General features: G+C 39.7%; 1 protein-coding gene across 2 annotated transcripts; it reads left to right on the top strand.

The window, feature by feature from the left end:
* Positions 1-11,864: 11,864 nt before the first annotated feature.
* ort (glycine receptor ora transientless) lies at positions 11,865-17,751 on the top strand. 2 transcript variants are annotated; one of them, XM_018028878.2, is made up of 9 exons: positions 11,865-12,276; positions 13,256-13,400; positions 13,509-13,591; positions 13,707-13,850; positions 13,993-14,075; positions 14,383-14,517; positions 14,838-14,938; positions 15,033-15,347; positions 15,663-17,751. In XM_018028878.2, the coding sequence occupies exons 1-9, from the start codon at positions 12,182-12,184 to the stop codon at positions 15,846-15,848; spliced, it is 1,287 nt and encodes a 428-aa protein (XP_017884367.1). In that variant the 5' UTR covers positions 11,865-12,181; the 3' UTR covers positions 15,849-17,751. The 2 variants fall into 2 exon arrangements, with proteins under 2 accessions (XP_017884367.1, XP_017884368.1); XM_018028879.2 differs by having other exon boundaries at positions 11,868-12,276; positions 15,696-17,751.
* The last annotated feature ends 348 nt before the right edge of the window (positions 17,752-18,099 follow it).

Below are 18,099 nucleotides of genomic sequence, written 5' to 3'. Positions count from 1 at the left end.
GATGATACTATTACCTATGAAAAATTTGAAATCACTATAATTTTAGCTTTTTAATAGTAATAGGAATCTATAATAACAAATTCAACATGTTAGCATTGTTTAAGTATATAGCCTATACATCCTTAAGAGCTGATCGCGATTTAAAATCTCTGTACTCGTCTAACAAACTAGCAGTTATATAGTTTTACAGTTCTGAGCCGGAACTTAAAGCTGGGAATCCCGTTGCCTGTTTTAGGTGGCAGCCAATCGATTGCCAGTTACGAGGATTTAAGTTCCAGTAGCTTCAGCTCCGCGAGTAGAGCTTCCCTCGACGCGAGAGGTTCGCCGACACCGTCGTATGGTGCTGAAAACATGATGATCTTTCCCAGTGACAGCAGCGGATCCATTTGAGACTATTTGAGGTGCGCAGCCATCCTGCCGAAGTGGCTGCGCTGCCTCAGGTAAGTAAATCGCGAGACAAACCTCTCTGTGCCGCTACACGCAATTCCGACTTTCTCTGCTCAAACAAGCTGTGGACTCGCGGGGATAAAAGGGATAACAAAAAAAGAAGAAAAAAAACCAACAAACAAAAAAAAGTATAAAATACCACTGTGCCATTTTCTGTGAGCTTTCTCCTCCCCCCAAAAATTCAATATACGCGACACCAGCGTGTTATATGAACATGTTTGCGTTTATTTTTTTTTTCTTACTTCGGACTTTTTGGAGGGACTATCGAGAAAACGCGAGTCTCGACCGAAACGTTTATCCGGAAGGAAGAAACTTATTTCTAGATTGAGATCTGGAGAATGATTACTTTTTCGAGGTAAAGTGAAACTATACCGTTTATTATTTATTTTAAACAATTTATGGGTGATTTGTTTGTTTCTTTTTCATAGAATTAGTCGATTGTAAAATATATTATTATATACATATGTATATGTGCTTTTATGCGAATATTTTATCAATACGAATGACTGATCTGAGGTCGACTGATTCTTGTTCATTCGAATGGGAGTCATGTCCATTTTTCTATTCATCTTTATTGAAAATTCAACAAAAAAAGAACTACCTTTATGCTTTTAATTGTAAAATGTTTTAAAGGAAAATGTATTTCTCTAATGTACGAATTACCAATAACTGATACATCACCGAATGGGTCGAAGGTGAATAAAGTAAATGGGGGAGGTTTTAAAACATAGTCGCTATCTTTATACATATACATATGGCATAGAATTTTTGCTGCGCGTAAAATATTCTATTTTCGTACGACAGTGTTTGTAGAAATGAAAGTAAAGGAGTCGACTCGCAGTAGACGTATACTTTGACTGTTTCTTCATTCCGCGAAACGGTTCGGTCATGCTTCAACTTAGGATTGTACAGAAGTCGGTGGCATAGGTTGTTCATCCTCGAATGGGTAGACGCTGTACTAAAACACTAGAAAGTTAAGGAGAAACAAAACGATACAAAATGCGACATGACGTCGCGAAATCTTTTTTTTTTTCTTTCCTTTTTGGAGATTTTATATTGTAAGGATAATCACGCATGATAACCGATCGTTTTTAATCGTATCTTCGTATATTACGTAGCTTTTCGTAACCACTGAGTGACGAATGTGAAAGAAGAAAAAAAAAACAACATATTCTACTTCCAGTGTTAAAACGACAAAAAAAAATATGAGAATACAATTGCATTTTATACTCTTTAAGCGTAAGCGCGAGATTCGATTATTATTATTATATTGCTGCTTATCATGCAGCTTAAACGTTCTTTGATCTTTTAATCGATGCATTTCTTCTTTAATTATCACAGTCTAAGTCTTTGTACGCGATAAGCGGACGGACAGTGCGACGTGTTACGATTATTATTCGATTTCTTTTGTAGTTTCATATTATAATATTATACGAATCGCAGTCATCGTAATTTTTTCAGAAAAGATTGCCTGTATCTTATTATTCGTCAAAGTTTAGGTTTAAGCGTTTAATTGATTTTCAGAAAATTCTAAAGATTTAGTGAATATAAAATATTCATTGCGAGGCTGAATTGCACGAGCATTGCAAAAGAAAATAATTCATAGTACAGCTCGTCATTTCGCATACGTAGATGATTAGCATTGATTGTGGTCCAACTATAAAGATTAGTATATAATAAAATGTTTACTATGGAATATGATTTTAGTGCAATTTTTGTGTCAATGAATATTTTATAGTCACCGTGTTTCTCCAAGAATTATGTGGCCAAAGTATTATTTTTAAATATTCCATCTTGCGAGATTTTTTTTTCAATTTTGTACTTATCAAAAAGCAAACTGGAAATTCGATGACTGCTTCTCGTATCGTTTACGATCACTTTCCAGTATGGAAGTTGCAAAGAATAAAAAGACAAAAAAAAAAGAATACAAAGAAATTCACAACGTTTTATAGAAAAGAGTGGAAAATATCAAGGAGAACGCCGAACAGTGAAGAAAAACGATTAAAATATGAGAAAACAGTTTATACAGTGAGTGATCGAATGTGAAGAATGCATTGTGTGATGTGAGAAACCGAAAAATGAGCGCGGAATCTATGGATCCCTCGCCGTGTCCGACTTTCCTCGATCCTTTCGGAGCTACATTTTTTACATCGTTAGAACCAAACTTGTTTCCGACTTACGCGTAAAAATTCGAAAGTAGAACGTGTCTGAAATGTAGAAGAGAAAGGAGGACTAGAACGAGAGAGAAGCAAGGCAAAGGTTGTGAATGAAAAACGAGGGAAGGTTGAGATGGAAAGCGAAACTCTCTCATTTTGTTTTTACTCAAAAGGCAAAACTCCTTTTTCTCTTACTCGATGATGTAACTGCGTGGAAAATGTTCGAAGTTTCGGTCGAGGTTCGAAGAATAACACTTCAAAAATCGTGCTCGCGATCTGCGTCTTCGGACTCGAGAAAGCATAGTAGCACGAGATAATAAATCACGAAGGCCCTTCGAGTGTTCCTTCTATTGGCAACGTTCTCGCACTTCCCGAATCGTTGGACAATGAATTTTAACGTTTGATCAGGAGTGATAGTGATTTTCTCAGCATGCAGGGAGAACACGACTGCATCATTACGGGGAAGCAACAGTGAAAGGCTTAATTAATAAGTAATCTTTTTTATTCGATATATGCCGTAGACAAGTAGACATTATTATACCTGTGTATGAAAGAGGAGCTCTGTCCATTCGGTGACGTTTCCTGCGATGGACCCCGCATTGTCCGCTTTAAAATATCTTTTTCAATTATTTTTTCTCAGTTTGTAAGGAATGTATCAGAAAATATATTTGTTTTATATGAATTTCCAAAATACATCAAGTTATATTCGATATAATATAATGTGACATACCAAGCCTTATACGGTTCGTCGAAATACTGTATCGGTACTGGTGTCCCTCCTACCAGGATACTGTGCCAAAATCAATGCATCTTGTACTACTTTCGACATACAACTTTGACAAAGCAGCAATGCTGACAGAATCGTTTTCTAAAAGGACACAATTTACATTCACCGGTCTCATGTACAAATCACCTACTTCCAATTCGCTGCTCAGCTTGCATCCGCATTTTTGTAATTCAACAGAATAAAAGCGTATGATTCGACGATGTTCGATTACTAGGAATAGTCTAAACTAAAGTACAAATAGAGTGTAGCGACAAGAGGAAATCGATCAATCGGGATCCATCGCATTTGAAAGTTAGTTTAACAACGTGGGGGTCAAGAAATGTTGGAAACGGTATGACGGGAACGCGTATTGGAGAGCGTTGGAAGTTTTCTAGAATTGAAGTGAAAATTCGCATTACCCTTTTACCACAAGTTTCGTAGGAATACGCGCTTGTCCGTGGACGTGCGTCGACGGGAGATTCACACGAAGGAAAAAGCCTCGCGATCGAGGATCTCCGCGCGGCATCAGATCAGCGAGAAACGGTGAAGCGGCGTATGCAATATATTTTTCTACCTTTTACTTTCTTAAAACGTCATCACGTGGTTAAGGGGTTCGTTTTTATAGAGATTAATAACGCGAGCTCCGATACGCGATGCATATTACCGAGAGGCGCGATGTGATTCATGGATAAGAGAAGCGTGCGTGTACAAGCTTTTCTCCTTTAAGTTATCATTCACTGAGACGTTTTCTACGACCGATTCTATTATGCTGGACCCTTGGTGCTTCGAACTTGTGCATTTTCTTTCGTTCATTTGATTGTGGTCGAGGAAACATGTTCTAAAAGCATTCGCCGATCAGACAGAGAGAAATTGAAACGCACGAGGACAATAATTATTATTTTTATAATGCCTTTAGGTGGAACATCTTGAGAATCACTCAGATTTCTGTTAAAAAAACTTGATGAATTTAGATATTAACGTTAAGTAAATGTATATTTGAATTTAGGGTGTCGCTAATTTTCTGGCAGCGTGTAAGTGTAAAGGGTCAGATTGAATAAAGGGTCTTTTATGTGATATAAATACAAGTACATTCGAATTCGAAAGACGAATGATCTGTTCGACAAAATTAATTACGTACTTGCGAAATTTTTTTATTCAAATCTTATACAACTGCATTTCGTAAGAGAATTAATGGTTTCTGATTCGTCTTCTCCTTTCGTATATTTCGTGCAACTTATCCTCTGAAGAAAGTGCCAATGACCGGAGAACGTTTTGCGTTTAATATCTGTTAGAATGCATGAAGCAAAAATCAAAATTCATAATCGACTACTCGACACGCCTTGGTGTTAAATTTCTCTTGACGTCCAAGAGTGAACGTGTTCGGTTGAAGCACAACGCTCGATATTACACGACTTAAAAGAGAGTGCAAAATGTACCCACTGATAAGAAACTGGCGTTTCCACATGTAAATACTGTTTTCGGTTCGACGAAAATGATTACACGCGTTTTTTGTACAAGAATATTTGTTAACACCGTGACTGTTGGTTTATTCATCAATTCTTCCAGATCTGAATTCTTCATTCAAGAATCGTGATTGTTTAACAAGGAAACTTCTAGCGAGTGCTTTAACTTTTACTTAACCGATTGCACAAGAAAATTAATTCCTATTTACGACGTTACAAGTTCTGTTCAGGCCTGGAAGAATGTCGTATACTTTTTTAATAGTACAATTGCGTAAGACACAATCACACTCGTTGTTCATGGAAATATTCAGCTTTGACCGTTACGAACCGACACGATTTGTTCGAACAGAGAAGAAGAGTGAATGAGAAAACAGAATTCAAGTGACGTCGCACAGATAAATGATTCCGTTTCAGAACTCTAAGAGGCAACACAAACAAACGCGTGCGATTATTATTTGTACGGAGATAATTTTCACTTTCTCGGTTGTATTGGATTGGCAAACGTTTTCTCGTTTTCTTATTTTTGTATTATAATATGTGAATATATTTGAACACATCGTTTGATAAGGATTTATTTTTATACTGTAAAATTCGTTGTTCGAAGAATGTATAAAAGCAATTGTTTGCTAAACCGATACAAGTCCGGTCAAGTGACTGCGTTAACAAATGATATCATTCTCTCGTTTTACTTTCTAAACGCTTAGGAGATCGACATCGTATTGGATGAACTGATATTGTATTGCGTGCAAAATCGTTTGTTTTATAAAAACTTAAGGCTGAACAGGGTTGTCGTGTGCTTGGACTTTTATCGTCTGTTGTTTGTTTCCTTGTCACTGTTCCGTGTTTTTACCCTTAATACTATCATTCAATTTCAGATACGATCTTTATTTTAGATACATATTAAAGCATTCAATATTGTCAACCATTTCTGTTTTTTCTTCGACGAACGTGCACGCGTCTCATTTCACGAATCGTTTTTCAGGAATCTGTTGCGCGAACGCCGAAGATTATCTTCGGACCAGGTAATGTAGAAGACGTTAAAAAAATGTCAAATGTTTGACGCAACGAAATAATTAATTCAAGTAGCCGAGTATGCCATTCTCCGTGGGATAAACGGAGAGTGCATCCTCATCCCTGGGTTTCTGGGACGAGGACGTGATCGACCTCGAAATCTCGAGGTAACGGGGCGATCTTGCGCGTCATCGGCCGTCACTGTCCGATCGTCGATCGATTTTTCCAAATTACTTTTGATCGTTTAATCAAGTTCCGGTTTTTATGCTCATGACATTCTTCCTCGATCCTATATCCTTCATTGCCTACATTTCATATTTTGTGTTTCAATACAAAAATTCTGTTAATTTCTGTTTTACTCAAAAATAACATTAAAACTGCATCGATTAATTTAATGAAAAAATCGCACGTCCATCAAATTATCAAAGGATAATAGATAAAATCAGATTGTGACGAAGATGTACCACGTGAGACGTGAGATATCCACTGTAAGTACACTGCCAGTAGAACCAATAGCCGTCGCTCGAATACCGGTTTGAGGGACGGAAAATTGCAGGATCGAGTGGCAGCGATCGTTCCAGGGTTTCCGTTGCTGCGGCAAAACCGGAATCATCGGATGCAGACGCGGGAGCATGCTACGTCGACAGTTGCACGACAATTGGCAATCGGTCGAAAATAATAGGTAGGCGGCCCGTGGGGGTGGCCCCCGCGCACGGCCCGAGGGGGTGAGACAGAAAACGGCGTGAGGTCAGAAGAAAGAGGAACGGGCGTGCTTATCGTGCATCGTCTCCTGCTGCTTTGAAACGCTTCTCTAACGGCAAGCTAAGCCCGACCGGCCCCGGCCCCGGCCGCCACAGCCGCTGTGTCCCTCCGCGCCCAGCCCCGTACTCTTCGACGTGCCTCCGCCAAGAGTACCTCAGCTGACGTTCGCAAAAACACTACCGCGGCGACGTGTATCACACACCCGACCGCAGGATCTCCCAGTCGGTTTTCCCTAATCTCGTTTAATCCTGTCACCCGTGAAGATCGATCACGCTCGATCATACAATTCAATAACCGATAAACCAATCTTTAAGATTTCTATAGACACGTGATCTCAGACTGATGAACGTATGTTAATTATTCAAATGACGTTTATAGTAATTCTTCGTAAGACAGTTAGCAGAGTCGAATGAAGTCTCGGTTTATTGGTGACTTCGTTTTCGAGGGAACTGAGGGTGAAAAATCTTTCACGAGTGCACGTGCACTTGGCTGACTGTGAGATCAATAATGCACTCTAGGTATATTGAAAATCTTGATATAATGAATACCGAAAGTCCGGGAGTCATCGTATCGTCATCACTGTCACACTCTGTAGAATTTAATATGCGATAATTAACGCGACTAGTGAAGGATGATTGATACCAGATATAAAATTCAGTGGATTCCTTCTAACTTTTAGATTTCGAAGATCGGACCTTTCAGCTTTTAAACACTACATTTTTTAATGAAAGGAAAAAACGATTTCTCAAAATTATACGTCCGAGTTCGCGGAAGATCAAGATCCTTTTTAACTCAAACACGGTATCGACTATCAATTAAGAAGCAAGCAATGACACTTCATTTATTAATTATAGCACGGTTGATACATTCGGGCAGGTGGATAATTAAAAGAAAGAAGTGGCACTGTCGTCAAAACACACAGAGAATGAACTACATAAGAGATCAATACGCCGAGCTGACAACTACGATGCTTAACCCATTAAGTGCCTACCTGACTATTTATAGTTAAAGGTACATTTTATATTTTCGAAGATGATAGATATCGCGTATTCTCATCCAACGACGACGTGTTATTATTAGAAATAGTCGGAACCTAGGTCTTCTAGTAATTCTCCAAGTGTGATCGCGATAGATTCCGATGCTCTAGAGATAACATCAATGATAAACCCTCCTCGAAACATAGTTACACACTTTGATAATCGATAGACCGCGGATTTTTATAAAAAATCAATTTTTCATCGCATAAAACAATTCCTTGCTACACAGATCGCGAAGGATAATTCAGTTTAATGTCAGATCAAAGAATTCGTGCATTCTTTAAAGTTAAATGGGCATTTAACGCTTTTTGATTGAGATCACAGACTCGTCGAGTGACGTCACAGAATCTTTTGACGTAAATGCTTCACTGCCGATGATCGAAGAGAAGCTGACAACACTTCGGTCACTTGAGACGAGTTCGATTTTTTAAACGTTCTACCTCCCCCCCACTCGTTCTTGAGTGAGTCAAATATAGATCTAAAAATTCGATAATACACGATGATCTTGATCCGATAATCTTCTTTTTGTTATCCTGGCTCCTTAACTTAGTACGAAAAAAGTTAAGAATCGAACCCTAGTAAAGATAAAAAGGGGAACAGCTCCTGTCTTTTACAAATATTTTCATTCGAAGAAGAATTTGTGCATCAGTCTTGCGTTAATAAAATGAAAATTAGTAAACTATCAGTTCAGAGTCGATATTAGCACCGCAAGTGAACTTTCAACCTTTCCACCACGTCACATTATCAGTCGCCTTTGTGGTCGGAATTGTTCGTTCGCGATCGCGAACACGATGACGAGGAAACGAATCGTATTCAAAGTGGTACGATAAGCAGGACATATTTTGCATGTGGAAATACCGCAGACATCATCTCCGCGTCGGGGGAGGCTCGTGGTAACGAACCATCGAGAGCAGCTTCTTTTTTACCCTCGACAATCAGGTCATTGGGCCTGCAACACCACTGGGAATAGGAGAATGCCGTGGAACCACTCGAACCGCTCCTTCAGCAATCCGTTTCTCGACTCTTTCCTTTCTAACGGCAGCCAACCGCAGTGTCGACGTCAGTAATACAAAAAATGACGTCACCAGACGCATCCAAATATATTTCTTCGCTCCATACGAAATGTCCAATTTTCTCCAGGTCTAAGCTCTTCGATTATCGTGCAATTGAAGGTACTAGCGTTTTCATGCGGACTCTAAATTATACTTTTAGTCATCAGATTATATTTTTTAAAATAGCAAATGCATATTTTTCGAAAGCAATAGCAAATGATGAATTCGATCAATCATATACGTTGAAAGATTGTAAAAAAATTAAATCACCTATGAATAAATTAATAATTCTTTATTTTTCCTGATGATTTTGTTTTTTGGAGGAGCCTTCATCTCCGCATACAGCGTCTGTCTGCGTGAATGTGTTGCCATATCACATCCAGCACTCGACAATTAGAAAGGCATTGTGGAAACGCGCTTTTCAGAAAGACTGGTCGATACGTAGTGCGACTTAGAATCAGTAAAGGGAAAAGGAATTCGTTCTTATCATTCTCAAGGTAATGCCACGAGGTCAAGGTAAAAGAAAATACATTCACCCTGACCAAGTATTAGGTACTTATCAATTCCGCGGAACCGTACCAAAGTACGATTGTTTGTGATAAGTAAAAGATTTGTTGTAACTCGTTGTGAAGCGTGTAATTGTGAAAATCAGAGGTTTTATCTGTGTACGTCATCGAGAAATATAGATCAAGATTCTACGTGTATTTTAAAGATGTTCGAGAGAATTTTTGTTACTAATTGTGTGGCGGTACTAATGAGAACGGTCACGGCTCATCCCTCACGTGTCACGTAAAAGAGAAGTGTCATTTCAAGATAGAAAATTGATCCTGATTATCTTCGACCACTTCTCCGTTAATGAAATTTTTCGTTGTAGTTCGTAGTCGAAATAATTACATGCAGTAGTAGTCTAATTAAAAGTTAAGGCATATAATCCAGGCAGCTAATTTCCATTGATTACTTCATTCATTATTTCAGTTTATTCGTAAAAAAATTACTATCTCGCGATCGTACGAGCATTTAAAACTTTTTTCATAGGAGTATCTATAAAAGACAATGGACGCGGCTAGAGTAACGATCTAGTTCTTAAAAAGGTAAACGTAAAGCTATGACTTTAAGATAAGGATGACAAAGGACCACCGTTAATAATGCAAAGTTTCTGGAAATTATCGATAAGGATCGGGGACACCTTTGACGCCGAAGTCTATAGCAGAAGTGCATTTTTAATAGAGAACAGAGTTGGGTACGTTGCCGGTATGCTACTTTGTCCCTTCAAGCTCCGACGTCTAGGTCAATTGTTCAATTCTACTGTAATCAATTTAGCAATTAAGTTCTTGTCTCTTTCTCGAGGTGATGATTCGAGTCCCCGAATAATTTTTGTCAGTCCAATCATTGGTAACATCGTTACAGAAACATATTCTACAAGCGGCGAGAGGGAGCACCCTCTTATCCCATGCTGTCTCTTGTCCCGTATCTTTGGACCACGTACTTACGTACTCTCGCGAGGAGATGTTCTTCGTTCTTGCACGTATGATTTCGGCGAGACGAGTGTGCCGGTACGCGCGCGGGCGCGTTCTCCCGCGTATATATGTGTATACCTTCTCGAAGAGCGAGCGGCCACTTGACGATATACGAGCGGCGCGAACACGTAGCATTCTATTCGCGGCACAATTTTCGAGGATCGATATATCGAGCGGCGTGTCCCGTCGGTCGACGACGATGTCTTCAAATAGCACGGTAGTTAACGTCTCTGAGAGTCACCCTCAAGAAGGGTGGGCCGGGTGCAAGAGGAGAGACTGCAGGATCCTTTCCAACGTCCCGCCTCCCGAATCCACTGCTTTCTCTTCCTCGTCATCGGTGACGTTCTTCCACTGCGCTCTCTACCCTTTCTCCCTGTCTTCATTATCGTTTTGCGTTTATCTTCCTCCTTGGCTACTTATTTTTATGATTTCGCGACACCTGATTTCGGGGATCTGGAAGACGATCTTTGAATCTTGTTCAAGTACGTGCAATGTGTCATCCAAAGTGAACATACTTTATATCGAATGATGCATAGTATTCATATTATTCATTAAGAAAACTCTATGATACTTTATTTAATAGTGAACACGCATTAATCGTCAGCCAGAAATTGTAATAAACCTAAACACGTTCTCAAAGCGTTTCATTAATTGCGCTACATCTCTTTCTCTTAGCTCAGTGAAGAGATCTCGTTTGAGTATTCGACTTGAGATTGTACTGCTGTTTCTTCGTGGTTCGTAGTTGTAACTTCATACATCAAAGTAAACTAGAATGTACGATTGCACTTTGGTATTCTTTTCCTCACCGCAACTCGTTACGCGCATCTCCTTGGAGGGTTGTAATAAATACGTTTTCATTCCACGGTTACGCTACTAATGAATCTCTGTCGACGAGAAGAATTAGGTTTTTAAACGAAATACTGACGTCTTGTGAATAGTTAATTTCTACCGCTTGACATTTAAAAAAAAATTTACAGTCGCATGTGTTATTCTCAAATCTCGTAATTAATACACCTCCATTCGAAATGAGCTCGAAAGACAAGCAAGATCCCGTCGCCGTGTCGGGGTTGCGTGGTACCGGCGTATGCAAATGACGAATAGGCGAGTTCTACTCGTGCGTGCGTTATTCTTCTCCTCGAGCATTCGTCGTCGCAATTAGCGCGCAACGACACGACAGAGAGCGAAGCGCGTTCTCTGGCGAGTCGCGCGATTACAGCATCCGGCGCGGCACGGTAGAAACGAAGGATGCCCACAACACATTGGACGTGCCGCATTGGGGTAAATTCGTGTCGTTGGAACCGTCTCTTCACGGACCCACCGGGGATTACCACCACTTCTTTCCCCACGCCGCCGGTCCTCTCGCGGCGGTACCTACTCACCGTTCTCTATCCCGACTCTCTCCCAAACCCCGTTGTCTTCGCTTGTCTGTATACATCACCGAGCAACGCGTGTGTGCGCGAGAGAAAGAGAGAGTTACCCCTTCTTTCCCTTTCTTCTTTCCCTCTGTATCGAGTTAAGAGGAAGAAGCGGTTGGAGCGAGGGGGTTGTACATCGGTGTGTGCACCCTGCTGGCTCCCGTGGTCCACCACCTTCGCCGCCACCACCACCGCTACCAACGACGAGCGATCCACCTCCACCTCTGCCTCTCTACCAGCGAGGATGAAGATTCTGCAGCTTCGGCAAAGTCGTTTGAAGAAGTCAGTCGACGGTCGCACGTCCTCGCGATTCGGGGAACGACGAACAGAGGGGAACGAGAAAGGAGAGAGAGACGAAAGGGCCGCAGCCAAGCCGATAGAGTCCTGTCTTCCACAATAGGGCTTCGATTCTTTCCGTTTGTTCACTTCGCCTTCTTGCCGTTCTCCGTTCTCGCCCTTCGTTCCGCTCGACCTGCCGATTCGGTTTTTTTTTCGATTATCCGTTCCCTTCACTTCTATTACGGGGAAGATGCGCTGAGGAGCGATCGGCGAAGGATGTCGGTGGACGAGGCGCATGGGGGCGGCATGGTTTCCGCAATCCTTTCCTCGGTCGTGCTTCTTCTCCTGTTCGGACGCACCGTGGACGCCCAGTAAGATTCGTACCGGTTACCAATTTTCCTTTTCCTCTTCTATTCTCCCGTGTTTTAAGTGCGCCGGCCATCTTAAGGAAATTAACGTTACCGCAGTTTTCATCCTTAGAGTTATAGTCTTGATCTTCCGAAAAATCTCAATATCACTAAGACATCTATTAATAACTTCTCCATTCACTAGAAATTATTGATGAAGTATATTCATTGCAAATTAGTTTTTAACTAGTAACGCGTATGATATTTCTGGTAGTTTCATAAATACCACTAGTACTAGTAGAAAGTTGTTTTTCTAAGATAAATGACAGTATAAAGTTTGTTTAAAGATCTAGAGTCCTGCTTGACGGTAAAAATATACATTCTTCTGAAAGTAGTATAAAAGGAGAAGTGCAAAATATTTCAATTCGAACATGTCCTGACTTCTCAGTATCTCAAATTACAGAAGTGGAGGATTCGAATCAGAATCAAAATCTCCATAAATCGCGAGGAAGAAAGTGGTAGAAACATGGAGCGTTCGTAGTGTCAAAGTGTTTAAGAAGTCCTGAAAGTGCAGTGTATGATGTGCAAAATAATAATTTATAATTAAATTATTGCAATTATGTGATCAGTATAATATATCATCTAAGTGTTTCGTGTATTTTGTGATGTAATAAATGTAACTATGAAATTAATGGACTGTTGGTACGTTCCAAAAGCTTTTGATGATCTTCGATTGTGATCCTGTGCTTCGACAGTGAAACACGTTGTGAAATACAACTTTTATTACGAAGAGAACTGAGAATCTAAGAAACGACGAAATGCTTTATGAAATAAATTTATTGCTAATAATAAGATGCTAACTGGTTTGGTTTTTTTACTGTTCTACTAGAGACTGTTAATGCGAACCGATTTTGTTAATAAATAATCGTGAATGTTAATATGGATATGTGTATTTATGCGAAAAGTGCTTGCGTTTTACTGAAGCTGCGATTCGAAATTTTAGGAGGAGCTTAGAGTTCTTCGATCTTCTACCGGAGGACCCTAAACTGTACGATAAAATGCGACCGCCGAAGAAAGACGGACAGGCGACCGTCGTTTATTTCCACGTCACTGTCATGGGTCTCGATTCCATTGACGAGACCTCAATGGTACTTACTTTGCAGAATTACATTCTTTACGATTTACGAATAACAGTTTGAAAGACCTACTCTAAATATAAATAGCAGTTTTATCGTTTCGTCGAATCACTTTTTCAGACCTATGCAGCTGACATATTTTTTGCCCAAACTTGGAAAGATAACAGGCTACGACTACCAGAAAATATGACATCCGAATATAGGTAAAATTAATCATGACGCGTAAAAAAAATATAAAGATTATCTTCTGAAAAATTCGTAGAAAAATTGTTATTCCTCAAATGCGTTTAACGAAGTCCGTCAATTACATTATTTAAGATTACTGGAGGTCGACTGGCTGAAGAACATGTGGCGGCCGGATTCGTTCTTCAAGAACGCGAAATCGGTGACCTTTCAGACGATGACCATACCGAATCATTACTTATGGTTGTACAAAGATAAAACTATTTTATACATGGTCAAGTAAGAAACAGTGAATACGCTGAAGTAATTAGATATAGTTTTTCTATCTATTTGCTGACAGATATAATTGTTAACGTTATGTCCTGCATGTTTAATATCGTAGTTAGTTTTTCGAAGGGATCATCATTCGAAAATATTGCAGATTAACATTGAAATTGTCATGTGCCATGAACTTCCTGATCTACCCTCACGATACGCAGGAATGCAAATTACAAATGGAAAGTCGTGAGTACATTATCTAACGCTTGATCAAATGAAACAGAGTATTAGTAGAACCATTCACGTTTCATTTTCTCAATACCTCACTATCATATCCCAATTCTCGACTAAAGCACCGAAAATCTGTTCACTGAGAATAACGCGTAACCGTTGTTTTTAAAAGACATTATCCTACGATATCTGTCGTATGAAAAGGAATCGAACACTCGTGTCTCATTCTCGAAACATTACCGTAGATCCGCATGAATATTCCTTTAGTTTAGCGGTCTGAATGCCGAGCGATTTCACAAGGACAAAACAACTCGGTCAACAGTGTCGCACACGACGGATGAAATGATCTTCCAGTGGGATCCTGACGTGCCACTCGTCGTCGACGAGAACATCGAGCTGCCGCAACTGCAACTGGTTAAGAATTACACAGCCGATTGCACGCAAGTCTATTCCACAGGTAAACGACGCATGTCGCGTTAAATCGACGCTTCGTCCCTGAATAAGATGAATACATCTTTTCTTCTTCCTAATTAACTATTAAAAGAGTCGGCGCGAAACGCGAACGAAGAATCGGTCCCAAACGGAAACTGAATTGGCTTCCTGCGAAATTGTGCTGATGTATTTCTGCATTCGCTCGAACGAAACAATTACGCGCACTTATGTTTGTAATTGCTAATCGTTTGACATATTCGTATTCATCGGTCGTGATAGCATTCATATTCATAAAGTATAGATATATCATTGAAATTCTTGATTTTCAATCTTGTCGATGTTTAGGCAATTTTACTTGCCTGGAAGTGGTGTTCGTCCTGAAACGTAGACTTGGCTACTACTTGTTTCACACTTATGTTCCTACCTGTCTGATCGTTATCATGTCGGTGAGTTTTATATACTACGAAAGCATGAACGATTTATTTCATTTTTTTTGCACATTTATATTGAAATGAAATTGTTCGCGTCGCTTATTATTAGTGGGTCTCGTTCTGGATCAAACCTGAAGCTGCCCCAGCTAGAGTGACGTTGGGCGTGACTTCCCTGCTGACTCTTTCGACGCAGCACGCGAAGAGTCAAGCGTCTTTGCCACCCGTATCGTACTTAAAAGCCGTGGACGCGTTCATGTCCGTGTGCACGATCTTCGTGTTCATGGCGTTGATGGAGTATTGCCTCGTGAACATCGTCCTCGGCGACTCGGACGCGCCACCGAAACCCGCGCCTCCGCCCGCGCCGCCGTCCTCCAGCGGCACCGATTCCGCGAAGCTCGACAAGATCTTCGACATCGCCCCTAAGGTAACGCCTGGATGAAGATTTTCTTAAACGATTCAGACAGCTTCTGCGCCTTGGAAAATGGAGGGTGAAAGCATTCAACCCCATGGAACGTGTTCAGAAACTAAGTAGTTGTTGACGTCGGCGGGAATACATTCGTAAACGTGTATTACACGTTCTTCAGTATAAATGATAAAGAATTTATAAATTGCGAATCGTATCGCGAGTTCAGGAATCGATGGACGGCATTATCGACCACGCGTTCATCTCTCCGCGTGTCCAAGGCACAGAAGCTTTGTCTGCACAGCGGCGGTTCAAGTTGTGATCGTTGTCACGCAGGAGAACGCAATGTTGTTATCCGGCCGATCGCAGAAGCCGACACCAGGTCCACCGCCAGGACCCACTCCGGCCCAAAAGGCTCGAATGCGCGCCTTGAACATCGATCGAGTCTCCCGGGTCTTCTTCCCATTTCTATTCGCCCTACTAAACGTGACTTATTGGATAATGTTTGCCGAATACATTTAAGCTATCGCGGAAATCGATTTTTTCGTCGAGGAGATTACAAAGGAAACCGAAGAGGAGATGCCTGCTGCGATTGAGAAGAGACACTTTGATCCGTGAAAGTGTTTCCGGGGGCCGAAAGTTGATTCACGAGTTTCCGTTGACAATATTGTATTCTCCGGGCTGATGTTTCATCTAAAACACTTTAGCTCATTGATCTAAACTACACGAAGCGCATACTTCGATTATGAATAAATAATAATACTTTCGAATCTGAAATCCAGCTAATGGAGAATAAATAAAAAGAAGCAAGAAAAATGCGTGTTAAATCATGATTGTGAATCAAAGATTCCACGTTCTTATTTAAGTATCGAAATCGAATCGTTTGGTGGTCCCTTTAATAAAGATTGCTATGTGTTCGATTAAATACCGAACGTCGAACTATTCGAGAATCTATCAATTAAATTAATTAGTAGTAAACACGCGTTGTTAAAAGATCGTCACGAGTAATACTCTGCTCGCAGTTTTACGATCAATGAACTTCACTTGCGCAATTTTAGAGTTAAAATGTTTCGATATCGGACACCTGTTCCAATTAAGCTTGATCGGCTCTAATTCGACGGCTTTTCAAGTAACACCGTGAGTGCAAACGGAACGCACTTGTACAGCAAACTAGTTGAAATAGAATACTCGTTTCGTTTTAGAGAATTAGTACAAACATCATAAATCCGGCCGAACTATCGTCGCACTTCTGTATACACGAACATGCTACGCCTATTTTCTTCTTTTAGCCTCTCGTGTAAAGGGGTGCCTCATCCAATTTAAACTTCAAATAAATTTCAAATAGTATGAATGCAATAACGTACACGACCGTATGAATTCCACTCGTTACATCCATTGGTTTGTCCGCATTCTTTGAAACTAGCAGAAAAGTGTTCCACGTGTCGTGTGCCACTTCTTTTATAAAAATCAATCTCACGCGTTCCCAAGGTTCGCCGAAATGCATTTTCCCTTCTTTCATCTGCCGTTGAAACGCGGTCACCTCGAAAAGGTAAAACTCGCGAACGGGCACTCTGACTTTACGCGTATGCTTAAGGGAAAACAATGCACGATGTTACTCACGTTCTGATCAATTGAAGAAATAAAAAATTTGTCGTTCAAACTGACAAAATAGAAGGGAATATGTACGTACATAATTTGAATTAGATGCTCGGCGACAAACGAATCCGCAATTGTATATCAATTTTCTCTCTTACGTCGTATGTATGTATGTATATGTATGTATGTATTTATGTACCATACTTCAAGTACGAGAAATGGTTACGCTTGAAACTGAAAATATTTCTTTCTCTCTTTTTCTTTTAATTGGCAGTTACTAATTACAAGTGAGTGCAATTAGTATTGGATTAAAAATATGGATTAATTTATGAAATCCAATTACTGGTAGATGTTTGGAATATGTATTTTCTTGATCCATGTGTATTTAATTATTTCAGTCCGCGTAATATTTTTTCGCAATTCCGCGCTATCGATGACATTATTGCGTCTCTTAAAATACGATTGCTTCCGCATTACAAGTGAAATGAAAGTTTAGTCGAAATTCAAAGAAATTCATTATAGACGATAGATATTTAATTAATCTATACATATTACGCTACCGTTAATTGCTAGCTTTTTGAATGCTATAAAAAATACGAAAATTAAAAAGGCAACACCCAACTATAAATACGTACTTGTAACTATCGAATTCAAAGCAACGTTGAGAAAAGAAAATGATAAAATTTATTAGTAACTAAATATGTAAACGATTGCATTATAATGTCACGTTTCTTTTAGAGCGAAATCATTCTCAAGCACATTGTACATTACATTGTATTTAATATAAGAATAACGTCGTCTATACAGATTAAATTGATAATAAGAATTATATCACCTCTCTTTTATTTTAACTTTAATTCAGGACCTGATACAACGAGGAGTCGAAATTCGACTTTTAAAGACTTGTTCTTTATGTATTCGGAATTTTATGCTCAGAGCCAGAGCCGGTGTGACCATTTCTCTTTTAATTTTTTTTGGACTAACGTAATGTATTAATAGACTTTTGCAAAATAATGTTTATTACCAATTCTATAACGCAATGTGTTCTACCGACGGTTTATTGCTTTCTTCTATTTAGGTATTTGTACCGTGAACAGTATACTAATTTTAATATCATTGTGTGTAGGTAAAAGAAAGATTTTATTCTTACATTAAAACAAAGCTTGCTTCTTATAAT

The sequence above is a fragment of the Ceratina calcarata genome, unplaced genomic scaffold (assembly GCF_001652005.2).
Source record: "Ceratina calcarata isolate Rehan_Ccalc_2016 unplaced genomic scaffold, ASM165200v1 scaffold478.2, whole genome shotgun sequence".
Taxonomy (NCBI): domain Eukaryota; kingdom Metazoa; phylum Arthropoda; class Insecta; order Hymenoptera; family Apidae; genus Ceratina; species Ceratina calcarata.
Note: the sequence above shows the minus strand (reverse complement) of the source record. Positions and strands in the feature narration are given on the sequence as shown.